Source organism: Globicephala melas, chromosome 3 (genome assembly GCF_963455315.2).
Source record: "Globicephala melas chromosome 3, mGloMel1.2, whole genome shotgun sequence".
NCBI lineage: Eukaryota > Metazoa > Chordata > Mammalia > Artiodactyla > Delphinidae > Globicephala > Globicephala melas.
Window position 1 is genome coordinate 145,939,070 of NC_083316.1, and position 14,493 is coordinate 145,953,562.

Genomic DNA, 14,493 nt, shown 5'->3' on the forward strand with positions numbered 1-14,493 from the left:
CACTTCTCATCTCCTCTCTCTGCCTTATTTCCTTTGTAGCACTTTCTAAAGGATCATATATCTATTTTATTTTCTGTCTTATTAGAATATAAATTCCACGAGGGCAGGGATTTTTTTAATGTTTGATTCACTGATGGCTCCAGAGAGTCTGTAACAGTGAGAAGACATTTATAGAATAGGCCTTCAATAAATACTTAAGTAAATTGTTCGTATATATTCAAATACAGCCTTAACATGTATATCTAGGGGGACAAAAGTATTGCTTTTTGCACTTTTAGGGAGCCTGACACTCTTAAGGTATTTAAGGGCTTATTTTCACTAAATGTTATGTGAATTATTTCCTGAAGCTTCAAAGTGAAATGCACAGCTTAAAAGAATCAGATAGGTAGGTCTAATTAAGTATGCTACACCTCATTTTTAGGTTGGCAGGTTTACCACAACAAATGTTTATTGAAATCTATTTTGTGCCAGGTCCATGCATACAATAAGTACCTATGCTGTGCTCTCAAAAAGCATATAATAGGAGAGATAAGAGATTGCATACAATAAGTACCTATGCTGTGCTCTCAAAAAGCATATAATAGGAGAGATAAGGTGCTATGATAGCACTAACACAGGGTACCAGAGCCTTACATAGGAGACACACTTAGTCATGGGGGATTAGGGGAGGTGTCACGGAGGCTTCTTGGAATAATTGACATGTATATTGAAATATGAGGGACAAATAGGAATTAACAAGGTCATAGTAGGGAAGCACAGGTCTTTGCCCTTGAGAAACTCACTATCTAATGGGGCAGATGGGTAACACAAGCAACGAACCGTAATACAGTTTGTTATAAGAGAGACGTGGTCAAAGTGCTCATTGAACTTAGATGAGGAGGAGATTGATTCCTTTTGACAAAAAAGGGAAAATTTCACCGTTCCAGGGGAAGTAAAACTTGAGCTAGATGTTGAAATACAGTTTGGAATGTGTTAGGCAGACAAAGCAGCATATAGAGGAATAGAGACAAGAGAGAGTCGGCATCAGTGGGTTTGCAGAGAATTAGGAATGGCCAAACCATAGATAAGGGCAGGAGCACTAAGAGACGAGACTGGAGGTAGGCAGGAACCAGATATTAAGGACCTTGTTTGCCATGCTAAGGAACTTGAAATTTATTCTAAGAGCAGGGAAGAAAATTGTGATCTTTTCTCACCATGGAGGTCACTACCCATACCACACAGGAAAGGAACAACATGAGGTGATTCCGTTCAGCACTTCCATCTGAAACAAAAAGACAAGTACATTGAAAAACATCAGAAAGAGACAGATTTAGGGATTAGGAAAAGAAAAAGGAAATGAAGGTAGTGGTATAGGAAGGGGTTTTTCTGCTGCAGTTTTAGGCCTTAATTTTATATTTCTGTGTCCATTTGTTAGGAGGAGGCCAGTTATGGGTTAAAGGGTCAGTGGAGCTGAGTCAGAGTTTTCCAGGTTCTGGTGGTCTCAGCCATTGACTTAACAGAGACATGCACTCCTTAGTATTGATGAGGGTGTTTGAGAATTTCTCCTTGAGCGTACAAGGGACTACCTTTTAGCAAACTGACCTTGAGTTGAGATTAAAAATTACCCAAAGCTTTTCTTCAAGCTGTCATCCCTAGCGTTCCTTGGGGCTATAGTGGAACTAAGCAGAGTTAAGTCAACAACTTAAAATAAAAGAATGTAGATAATTTCTAAGCTGGGAGATAAATGCATAGGCTTTACTCTTTCCCTCTACTTTTATGTATTTTAAAAGTTACATAATAAACAACATTTTTTTCTTAAGTAGTTTGATGCCCAACAAACTCTGATAATAGCAGTTCACATTTTTTACCCCTCATTAACTAAACTTATTTTCCTTTCCTGCAATATTAAGCATAATTCTTTAACTATGTTACATGATACTTCATAAGTATGCTAAACATAGAACAAATGTGGATTCCTTTGTTTTCTTTTTAAGTGGCACCAATTTTCAGAAACAATATTTCTTTTGACCCTTAAATTCTTTAACAGGCTTTATAAAAGGTACCCAACCTATATTCCCATCCTTCAGAGGGCTGTTGAGCAGTGGTATGGAGAGCCAGCGTGTACAACTCCCATCTTAAAACTTATGGCAGAACTGATGCAAAACAGGTAAGAGGTAGCATAGGCAAGTGAAAAGGTCATTTACTATTTGGTAGCACTCTTCAGAGGTCAGACTTTCCTGCCTCGTGCCTGTATATTTAAGACTTAGCAAGAACCCGGGAACCAAAGCTTAAGATGATCAGTTGAAAGCAGTAGAATTAGAGATATAAGGTTGAGACTTTGGGCGAGAAACAATTTAGTATACTTAGGTGTATACGGGGACTATGGGAACTGGGAAAAAAATTGGAACACTACAGCCACCATTATTTAAAAGATTCAAAAGCACAAGATGGAGGAAGGTAGGTTTTTGTTTTGTTTTGTTTATAAATTTATTTATTTTTGGCTGTGTTGGGTCTTCGTTGCTGCGCGCAGGCTTTCTCTAGTTGCAGCGAGTGGGGGCTACCCTTCAGTGCGGTGCACGGGCTTCTCATTGCGGTAGCTTCTGTTGTTGCAGACCACGGGCTCTAGGTATGTGGGCTTCAGTAGTTGTGGCTTGCGGGCTCTAGATCGCAGGCTCAGTAGTTGTGGCACACGGGCTTAGTTGCTCCGCAGCATGTGGGATCTTCCTGGACCAGGGCTCGAACGCGTGTCCCCTGCATTGGCAGGCGGATTCTTAACCACTGTGCCACCAGGAAAGTCCCAGGGCAGTTTTAACTGTCTCATTGCTTAACTGCAGTTCTGTAGAGGAGGAAAGGAGTTTAGAGGTCTCTGAGTTGAGATGCTTTATTTTATGGATAAGGGAACTGAGTCCCAGAGCAATTCGTGGACACATAGTTTGTCTCAAGCCCTGGGGATTGTTCCTGCCTTGACTTCTAAGTTATCCTTCTTCCTCTGTGCCAAGATGCACATATGTGGATGATTTATGCACTCACAATTTTTATTTAAATAGCAACTACCACACTTCTCAGAAATTGCCTAGGTGACCTTATAATTTGCATAGACAAGCAGAGGTTCAGGTTCTTTGTATATAAATATTAACAGAGGTGTAGCTAAAAGAGAAAAACTGCAATAAGATAATTAGTTTTACCTCTTTAAGATATGTCATTATGAATATGGCTTAGCACCAAATTACCTGTCACTTAGCCATACTGTTTCATCAGTTCCTCTTTGTAAATTGCATGTTGGAAGGGAGATATCCAGACAGGGAAGGAGTATGGGTTGCAACTCTAATTTGATCTATGGTGCTGAGTTTTTCACAGCAATAATTTAAAATTTTTAAAACAAGAGGTGGGAAAAGACCTGGCAAATAAATAAATGTGAGTATTCTTTTGAAAGCTGTTAGTTTTTTTAAAACTGTTCTCTAGGTGCCTTAAATACTAAACGAAGGGTGGCTATATACTTTATATTAGAAATTTAGTTTTTATTAAATTACAGTTTTTTCAGCTAGGTAATTAATAGTTCATATTACTGATATAACATTTAATGCTAAAGGAAAAAATCATTACGTTGTATATTGTAAAGTATTTTATATCTGCCATAGGTGGATAATTCATATCTAGCACAGTTGTCCAAAGAACTACCTGGTAAAAATTTATAATCCCAGAAAATGTTATCTTGTCTATATTTCTCTGGAACCTAATGTGTATTATGTATATACATTTCTTTAATCGGAATTCTATGCCAACAATCAAATGTTTCCAGTAGTATTTCTAATAAGTTATAATTGCACTTAATTCCGAAGCATTTTGAAAAAGCATAGAGAAGCAGCAATTTATTCTATTCCGAGCAGTTTATTCTGTTCCTTGGCAAATATCTTTGCTTTTTGGTGTTTCTTTGCTATGACCTATTTCATATTTTTGCTGATCCTTTTAAAAATATACCATTATTTCTTAAAAGCAGAGCAAAAAGGTATATTGGAGCCAACTAAAGCCAAAGTGATGTTAAGAAAGCAAATATTATGTCAGGATGGCATGTCAGTCCTTTACACTTTTCAGACTGTTCCCCAACCTGTTAGGAACTAGGAAAGTAGAACTGTTCTTATTTAGAACTTCTGGGATTTGTTTCTCTTTACTTGAGCTATGTTCAATGGAAACTATAGTCTGTATGTAATTTAATGTATTTGAAATATGCTTGAAGTATCAAGTGATTCATTATGCATATGAGCAATATTAAAGGTACTTAGATTTCCTGTTATTTTATAATTTGTTTTAAAGATGTGTATTAGGCACTACAGGAGATCTCAAGTGTAAATCTCTATCCAAGTAACTATATAAACTTATACATACTTGGGGTTTCCTTTATTATTATCTGTCAACCACTTTGCATGAAAGGAGAGGGGTGTAAGAGGTCAGTGATATAGGATGTCAGGATATTGTTTTGACAGATAAAAAGTGAATTCTTTGAATCAGCAAATAAATGAAAATAATTTTATCGTTCTAGTATCTTTATAGTGAGAGAATTAGCACACACATTTTATCAATACTTGTTTAATGGAATGACACTTTAAAAAAGGGATAATTGTACTGTTGCTACTTCTAATAAATGAAAATTCTGGGTATTTTAAACCTATATTTGTTTTTTTTATCTGCACATATAGTCTAAATTTTTGCTTATTTCTTAGATCCCAGCGTTTGAACTTTGATGTATCATCTCCTAATGGAATTCTTCTCTTCAGAGAAGCTAGTAAAATGATTTGCACTTATGGTGAGTATCCTTTTCCATATTTGTCTCTGCAATATAACTTTTATCTCTTTGGAGGAAAGAATGATGTTAGTTATTTTGTTCTTTTGAACCTTCATATCTGTATGAATTTGTGAAGTGGGTAATAGGGGTGCAAAAAGCCAGGTAGCTATCATATTGACATCAAGAGAAATAAGCAACATGCCTTTGACTACAGATCATGCCTGACCAGCTTGATGAATTTCTTTTAGATGAAATTGCAGTGTCAGTAGGCAAAGGGAATACACTGTAGATAGAATATTGAAAAGTTATAGCATATTGAAAATTGCTAAAAGTTACATCAGGGAGTTTAGTGTGTTGCGTCAAAGGATGCTTAAATCAGTATGTCACCGGCACTGAATTTTGGAAAAATATCCTGGTAAAGAGCAGTAAATATTTTATTGTAGGAAATTTGGGGGCACTGCATCCTAAGAATCAGAGTTCTACAGTAATGATTGTTCTATTCAATTACAGTACAAAAAAATGTGGTTAGGGGCTTCCCTGGTGGCGCAGTGGTTGAGAGTCCGCCTGCCGATGCAGGGGACATGGGTTCGTGCCCCGGTCTGGGAAGATCCCACATGTCGCAGAGCGGCTGGGCTCGTGAGCCATGGCCGCTGAACCTGCGCGTGCAGAGCCTGTGCTTCGCAACGGGAGAGGCCACAACACTGAGAGGCCCGCGTACCGAAAAAAAAAAAAAAAAAAAATGTGGTTAGTAGTTAGAAATGAGCGTTAGAACTACCATAAACCCTAATATTTGCCACTTCTGACAGCTTCATCAATGAAATTCTCAACTCTCTGAGACCTTTATGTAGCCAGGGAATGAGGATACGATACAACAGATAAGAATCCTCTGTTAGTTCGCCACAAACTGACTGAATACTAACTACAGGCTGGACACTTTGCATGGTTCTTCTTGAGAGATGTCTCTCTGTGTCCTCCGTTCCTTTGTCCTCTTCTTTTTTGCCTGTCTGGTCTTACTTTCCCAAATCAACAGCCAACTCTGTGTTTGGCCTCAAAAATTGCCTGTGATTCTCATACTTCTTTTGGAGTACCTAGAAACAGATTTTACAGAATTTTGTAAAGCTTCTTTAAGTGAGTGTGTGTATGTAGGAACAGCCATTAAAAGTGTATTAGTTTATTTTGTGTATGGTGTTAGGGAGTGTTCTAATTTCATTCTTTTACATGTAGCTGTCCAGTTTTCCCAGCACCACTTACTGAAGAGGCTGTCTTTTCTCCATTGTATATTCTTGCCTCCTTTATCAAAGATAAGGTGACCGTAGGTGCATGGGTTTATCTCTGGGCTTTCTATCCTGTTCCATTGATCTGTATTTCTGTTTTTGTGCCAGTACCATACTGTCTTGATTACTGTAGCTTTGTAGTATAGTCTGAAGTCAGGGAGCCTGATTCCTCCAGCTCCATTTTTCCTTCTCAAGATTGCTTTGGCCATTCAGGGTCTTTTGTGTTTCCATACAAATTGTGAAATTTTTTTGTTCTAGTTCTGTGAAAAATGCCATTGGTAGTTTGATAGGGATTGCATTGAATCTGTAGATTGCTTTGGGTAGTATAGTCATTTTCACAGTGTTGATTCTTCCAATCCAAGAACATGGTATATCTCTCCATCTGTTTGTATCATCTTTAATTTCTTTCATCAGTGTCTTATAGTTTTCTGATAGTTTTCTGCATACAGGTCTTTTGTCTCCTTAGGTAGGTTTATTCCTAGGTATTTTCTACAGCAGAAACTAACACAACATTGTAAAGCAACTGTACTCCAATTTAAAAAAATTAAAACATATTACTTTTTAAAAAGTAAAACTTATTTTAAAAAGTAGAAAAAGTTCTTTTAAATTGTTTTTACTTGAACTCAAAATATTCTGGGACTCAGTTCTGTATGCACTGTAGGCCTCTGTTAAAAATGCTTAGTTTTAATTGTACATTTGATTTTTAGAGTTTGAGGTCATAAGTGTATAGAAACTACAGAAAGCACCTATTTAAGACAGTAAACTTAAACTCTCCTATTTTCATCTGTACCAGCAACTATATTGCCACAACTTTTGCATCTGTTGAAAATGGACACATTAGAATCATATAAAGTAGAAATGCTTTGCCTCCCAAAGGTAAAAATGGACCCCTTTTTGAATATTCTCAGTACAGTTTGTTGTGTTTCCAGGGTATATCTAATTCCTTTCAGTGTCTTATCATAAAAGACATATGACTGGAGCTTTTTCCAAAAGAATGATATCTTTAAAAAAACATAGATTTTGGCAATTAAAAGATCTGAGTACCAATTCTAGTACCAACCCATATCAACTCTGTGACATTCAGCTAAGACACTACACCTCTTTGGCCTAGTTTTCTCATATATAAAATTACAAATAATGAATACCTACTGACCTGCCTGTCTAGTTAGGATTAGAGGTGGTTAATTGAGCTACTCTGGGTAAAGGGCTTGGCACAGGTTGTAACATGGCTTAGGTACTCAGTGAATATGCCTTTCCTTGATCCAAAGCCATTCTCTTTCACTCACAGAACCAGCCTCCTTTCGATAGGGGTTCACTGACCTCATCACTTTTTTATTCAGGAATGCCTTCTGTTTGGACCATGCTGTCCTGCTTCCTTCTGCCTGTAACAAGTGCTAAGCGTCTATTTCCTCACTTTTTAAAAAGAAATACTTCCCCATTATGAAACAGTGCACGTATAAGAATTTCTTAGTAGTCAATAGACCTTTAACTGTACAAATGTTTGTTTCCTGTTACCAACCACAGTTGTATCTTTCCTTCCCCCTTTTCTGGATCCAGTTTCTTTTACTGAGGCTTACTCACTCTTACAGTAGGGCTGACAAGAGCAGCAACTTCTTCCTCGTCCAGGATCACTGAATCTCTAGTATAGGACAGAATGTTTGTCCAGCAATTGATACCAAAAGGAATCTCAGAACATCGCCAAGTCTATGGGCTTCAAAAGCTATTCAGTCCTCTGTCAGGTTGTTTGACATAGACAAAAGCATTGCAGCAAAAGTTGAGAAAGAAAACTGTGAGGATTATATTGGAGGAAGAAGAAGAGGAGGAGGCAGAAGGAGAGAGAGGAAGAAAAGAGAAAGAAAAGCAGAAAAAAGAAAAAGAAAAGAGAAAACCTTCAAAGCATTCTTGAGAAGAAAAGCCAATAAGGAGTTTTCTTACTCTGAAGAAAGACTAGGAGATTAGGGTAAGGTTCTTCTCCTTAGTTGGGGCTAATAATAATGGTTGCTTCCACTTTTTAATCAACTATTATGTGCCTGCTCCTATACTAGACCATTAATCATACATTAGCCCATTGAATCCTTAAGGTAAGTATTATTATCTGCCACTCACTAGTCACTTGGCCTTGGTTAAGTTGCTAAGCCTCTCTTGCTTCACTTTCTTGTTAAACAGAGAAAATAATACCTACTTCATAGGGTGGTTGTGAGGATTCAATTACATAGTGCATGGAAAGCCCTTAGATCACTTAGCTACTGTGATTACTGTTATGAAGAAATTGAAGCTCATAGAAGTTAAAGAGTTGCCCAATATTACATAGTTAGCAAATAGTCAAATTGGAATTTCATTCAAAGTCTGTATAACTTCAGACAGTAGTCTTTCCATGTTCCTTTCTGCCACTTGAGAGTTGCCACACAAAGTTGGGTATTTTTGATGAAGTACTGTTCTTTAAGTATGGTGATTTCTATCCTAAAACTTAAGGAAAATGAAGGCTCAATGGAAAAATGTCCTTCAACTTTGTCACCAGTGACTTTGACACATCGCTTTACATAGAATGATAGAAAACTCTTTCTCAGCCTTCACTGATTCCACATGCTGGCCTCAATCAGCCGAGCTGATTTTGTCTGTCTTTACCTGTGTAATGTTTTATTACCCATGCTTTTACCTCTGGAGATTCTAATATGCTCACTGAAGGGAGATCCTATGGTTGCCATCCAGGAGTCTAGAAGATGAGGAAAAGAATGACTAGGAGGGTACAGAAGAGCCAACATTATTTATTTCTGTGGTAAGCCAAGGTGAAGGAAGGGAGAGCCCATAGAAGAAAGGGGCCAGAACATTCTCTGATCCCTTCTGTTCCCATCCTCACTGGGTTCCTTCTCTGCTCACCTGTCATGGGCAGTATTTGTGTAATCGATGATTGGGGCAGTTCAGAGGGGGGAAGAACTCATTTCCACAAGCACCTGATTCGTTATATATTTTATGGAATACCTCCACCTCGCTACTCAATGAGACTGGCAGAAAAATAATACTTTTGATATGCTGTTTTATTTATCTACATTCTGTCATGATATACTTTGATGTAAGTTTTTAATTTTGCCTCAGCTCTCAGCTGCTCTCGCTGTTACAGCTCAGGGTCAGCAATGAGGTTAGCCACAGTAGCACAAAACAATTTCCTGTTTGTGCAGCCCAGGTAACATTTGGATGAGGATTAGATTTTACCACATTTTCTACTAGCCCAAGCCTATTATTTCTAATGAGTTTTAAATTGCTTCAAGAACATGTATTTCAAAATTTAGTGCTATGATCCGTTCAGCCTGAGCAACTTAATAAAAGAAATTTCTTTCTTAAATTTTTGGTTAAAATGTTGCATGCAGTGTAATAAATGTTATTACTTTGGAAACCTACTTCTCAGTTTTAAGAACTGGGTGGTTTTTATGCTCAATTTCCATTTGTCTAATCTTTTCTTCCCTTTGCCTCTGGGTAATGGTATCTTTAGTGACATCTGTTGGTTAAAGAGTGCGCAGAAGGGAGAAATAGTGGTTGTTTTTATACGACTGGCAAAAATGGAGCTGCTTTTATTCCTTCCTTAGGTACCTGATTTAAAGAAAGCTCGGTGTGTGAAAAATCTAAACTTTAATAGTGGATAGAACAACTATAATTATTCACTGTACATAAGAATTTACATCAGGGTTCTTTTGAGCAATATATGCTCCAGGTGCATTTAAGGTATGATCTAATAATATGCTTAAATTGAATTTGTAAACTGATATACAAGCCGCTGTTATTTACTGTGACCTAGAAAACAAACCAGTGGTTTTCCAACTGGGTTTTTCAGAGCCCTAGAGATCTGTGAAAGTACCACAGAGCCTCTCCAGAGAGGGGGGAGGAGGGGACCCTACTGCCACTTTGACCAGAACCACCCAGCTATATATAGTTGCACTAGATTTATTTGTAATAGGGGTCACCTGCTTAAAGATTTTTTTTTTAATAAAAGAGCTTGAAAATTACTGGTATGTATTGATACTATTAGAAGCATTGTAAGAATGAAGGATTATGATTTCTATTTATGTTTAAATGATTACAGAAAGATAGCTGGACAGGACTTCTCTGGTGGCGCAGTGGTTGAGAGTCCGCCTGCTGATGCAGGGGACACGGGTTCGTGCCCCGGTCCGGGAAGATCCCACATGCCGCGGAACGGCTAGGCCCGTGAGCCATGGCCACTGAGCCTGTGCGTCCGCAGCCTGTGCTCCGCAAAGGGAGAGGCCACAGCAGTGAGAGACCCGCGTACCGCAAAAAAAAAAAAAAAGATAGCTGAACAATGTGTTGGACTTGAAATAATTAGAGACTTAAAATGTTATCAGGAAATAACACTTCTGGAAAACAGATCATCCAGGAACCATGGACATAACCTTAGATTGTATCAGAAACGTGGTCAGGGACAGAGAGTTGTATCAGAAACGTGGTCAGGGACATAGGACAACAAAGTAGTAGAGTAAGCTCACAAAAATATTCTTAAGGCGATGGAATGATCAACACCTTGAGGATCCCAGGCCTTGAGGAATACATTTCACAGTGAATCCACACGTGTTGGACTTGGCCACTTCTGCACACAAGCAAAAACTGCTAAACAAGCTGTTAAATAAGTAAGCGTGATCTCCAAACAAGTGGCTTAGAGTTCAGTAGATTCTTTCATCCATGCAGCTAACGTTTATTGAGCATTTACTATGTGTTTGAGAGTTACAAGGGATAGGAAGAGAAATAAGACACACAAAAATAATCTTACTGATTCTTCTCTTAGTGGAGTCCAGCAGTGTATTCAGACAAGTAAATAAAGAATTATAATGTGTTGTGCTCACTTTTATGCTTAAGAAGCATACAGAGTGCTATGGGAGCCCAGAAGTTTCTAACTCAAAACTGAGGAGCCAGAGAAGGAAATAAGAATAGGGCCTGGAAATTTGAGGAGGGCATTTCAAGCAGGCAATAGCTTTTACAAAATCATATAAATATAAAACATTAGCATGGTCTATCAGTAAACTGAAGGATTTCAGAATTGCTGGAGAAGGTAGAAAGTGGAAATTCCTGATTATCTCATCACTCAAAGATAACCATCATTAACAGTTTAGTGTGTGCTCATTCATACTTTTTTATGTGTGCATATACATATATTATTCCAAAAGTGGTATTATAATGTACTTGCTAATCTGCAGTTTGCTATTTTTTACTTACATCATGGCCATCACTTTATATTAATACATATCTAAATCTACCATATCTCTTTTTTTCCTTTGGTTTTTCATAATTTTTTCTACCATATCTTTTAAAATAGATGTAAAGCATTCCATTTTATCGTCATATTATAATTTATTTAATTATTCACCTTTTGATAAATGTAATTTTTATAAACATGTAATTTTCACTGTAATACACTGTTGCAGCAAGTACATGCACTGTACATTCAGCTTCGTGAGCTTCACTCAGTCAACAAATATATATATTGAGAGCAGCAGGTGCTGTTCTAGACTCTGGATATATCAGTGAGCAAAACTGAAAAAGAAATTATTTTGTATGTCAGAAGGTAATAAGTGCTATCGGGAAAAAAAAAAAGAAAGAAAGCAAAGCAAGATGGGAGCATTAGGGGCTTCCCTGGTGGTGCAGTGGTTGAGAGTCCGCCTGCCGATGCAGGGGACACGGGTTCGTGCCCCGGTCTGGGAAGATCCCACATACCGTGGAGCGACTAGGCCCGTGAGCCATGGCCGCTGAGCCTGCGCGTCCGGAGCCTGTGCTCTGCAACGGGAGAGGCCACAACAGTGAGAGGCCTGCATACCGCAAAAAAAAAAAAAAAAGATGGGAGCATTAGAAGTACCAGGGATTGGGAAACATGTTGCATTTTTAAGTAAAGTGATCGAGGTAGGCCTCATTGAGAAAATGACATTTGAGCAAAGACTTGCAGTAAATAAGGGAGTTAATTATGCAGGTATCTTGGGGAAAAGTATTCCAGGCTGAAGGAACACCAAGTTTTAGGGTCCTAAGGCAAGAGTGTATCTGGCATGTCTGAAGAACAGCAAGGACATTGGTTGCTGGAACAAAGTGAACAAAAGAGAGTAATAACAAAAGCAATGTCATGTAACGTCATATCCTGTAAAGATTATCAGGACTTTGACTTTAACTCCAAGTGAAGGAGAAGGACTTTAGAATGTTTTGAGCAGAGGGCTGACATGATTTGCCCTTGACTTTGACCAAGGTGATAGCAGTGGGAGTAGTGAGAAGTGGTTAGATTCTGGATATATCTTGAAGGTAAATCCAATTTCTTGATGGATTGGATATATGGTATGAGAGAGAAAATGTAATCAAGGGATTTTGGCATAAACAACTGCAAGGATGAAGTTACCATTTACTGAGATGGAAAAGGCTGAGAATGGGTGTGAGGGAGACTCAGAAGTTCCATTTTGGTTGTGTTGAGCTTGAGGTATTGATTAGACATTCAAGTGGAGGTGTTGAATACGGAGTTGGATATACAAGTCTGAGGATTGGAAGAGGTCTGGCCTAGAGAAACAAATACGGGAGTCATTAACTCTAAGATGGCATTTAAAGCTGCAAAACTAGATAAGATCACCGGGGTGGGGGTATGAATTTAAATATAAAAGATTTAGCTTTGAGTTCAGGGGTATTCTGTGTTAGGAGGAAAGGGAGAAGAGGAGGAACCAGCAAAGGAGAGAATGAGCAAACACTGAAGTAAGAGAAAATCAGGAGAGTGTGTGTCTTGGAAGGCAAGGAAGAAGAGGTAGTCAGCTGTGTCAAAAGCTGCCAATGAATCAAATAAGATGCGGACTAAGAGTCGACCATTACGTTTAGGGACGAGGAGGTCATTGGGAACCTTGAAAAGAGCACTTTCAGTGGAGTGGGTGTAAAAGAGAATCAGAGGAGAAGAAATGAAGACAGTGAAGGTCACAGTTCTTTTAAGGAGTTTTGTTACAAAGGGGAGTAATATCAGGCAGGGAAGTAGGGCCAAGAGAAAGTTTTTTTTAAAATAAAAAAGATTGCATAGGAGAGAAAGGGGGAAATTGCTGTGCTTTGTTCTCAAGCACATAAGAGGAGATGGGAGCTAGTTCAACATACTGAGGGGCTGGCTTTTTAGAAGACAGTGTGTAAGTGCAAATGCTAGGAGATAGGTAGATATGGTAGTGAACATTTGGAATTAGAATATATTCCCAAAAGTGGATTTACGCATTTTTAATATTTTTAATAAAATTTACCAAATTACCCTCTAGAATCGTTATACTAATTCACATTCCCAACAATTTCCTTAATTTCCCACATGCTTATCAATGCTGCATTGTTTTAATCTTTTTCAACCTGAAAGGGAAATGTTATATTCCTTTCCAGTCTCCACAGCTTCATTTCTGTCCCAGACCATTTACGTCCAGGGGCCTCAGCTGGTTTGCACAGAGACAGAGTGGGTTGAGTGACCTGAAGTAAAGGAATGTCAGGAAGCTTGCACTTCTCTTCCCATAATTGTTCTGATGACGAATGAAGACATTCACCCTGTAGAGCTGTCAGCTAAATATCAAATTCACTTTAAAATTTTAGAGATTAAAAGGGAAAAAGAAAAGGTAAATCAATGTAATGGATTGCTTTATAAACCGGGAAGTGACATTGTTCATACTGTTAGTTCTTCCTGGTATAAAGTACAACTATAGTATATCTCATCCCTTGTACCTTTTTTAAAAAGTATTCTTTTGAGGGCACAGAGAACTGGTAGATTGTGGGCCAAAGACCCCCTGCAGCCAGTTCTCTTTTGAAGGAATACAGGGAAAGTGGTCAAAGATCTAGTATTGACCTTACTTTGAATTATGTGTTAGAAGGAAGGGACATTATTCTACACCAAACACACCCAGCCTTACCTCCTCCTCTTTTTCAGGCCATAGCTCCCCATGTATGAATTTACAGGCTAGTAGACTGGAGAAAGAAATGAACATCTAGTACTGTGTATTGTTATAGTTTACATGAGCACTGTACCAGTTACTGTGGTAAGCACATTACGTATGCTGTCTCTTTTACTCCACATAAGAGCCTTGTGAGTTATAAGTACTGTTATTGTCCTCATTTTACAGATGAGGAAACTGACTTACAGAGATTAATAATCTGTTCAGACACCCAGGTAGTGAGCAAAGAAGTAGGATTCAAACCCCAGGTCGGTATGACTCAGAAGCCCACCTGGTTCATCACTACCTTACGCACTGTATGTTTGTTTTCTGTTAGACTACTATCTTGTTATACAGTTCTCCAGCTGAGGCCTTTGAAGGAAGGCCACTTCTTTTTGGGTGTAGGGAGCCTCTTCTGTAGAGGACATCATGGAGACAGTCATCAGGGAAGAGATAGGGTCTCAGAAGGGGAAAAAGTTGTTTAAAAAGTAGGTCTGAAAGTAGATATCAGATAAACAGAAAAGGAGATTTTGCATCTTCTTATATA

General features: G+C 38.3%; 1 protein-coding gene across 3 annotated transcripts in view; it reads left to right on the plus strand.

Annotated features, from left to right (window-relative positions):
- RANBP17 (RAN binding protein 17) overlaps window positions 1–14,493 on the plus strand; it is a 313,424-nt gene that overhangs the window by 251,675 nt on the left and 47,256 nt on the right. For 2 of the 3 annotated variants that reach the window (XR_009563505.1, XM_030829950.2), the window contains exons 21-22: window positions 2,027–2,146; window positions 4,698–4,780. Coding sequence is in view for 2 of the 3 variants with exons in the window: in XM_030829950.2 (XP_030685810.1) it covers window positions 2,027–2,146; window positions 4,698–4,780 (203 nt within the window). In the remaining variant the exon portion in view is untranslated. The remainder of the gene's footprint in view (window positions 1–2,026; window positions 2,147–4,697; window positions 4,781–14,493) is intronic. The other variant, XM_030829951.2, reaches the window with a different exon arrangement.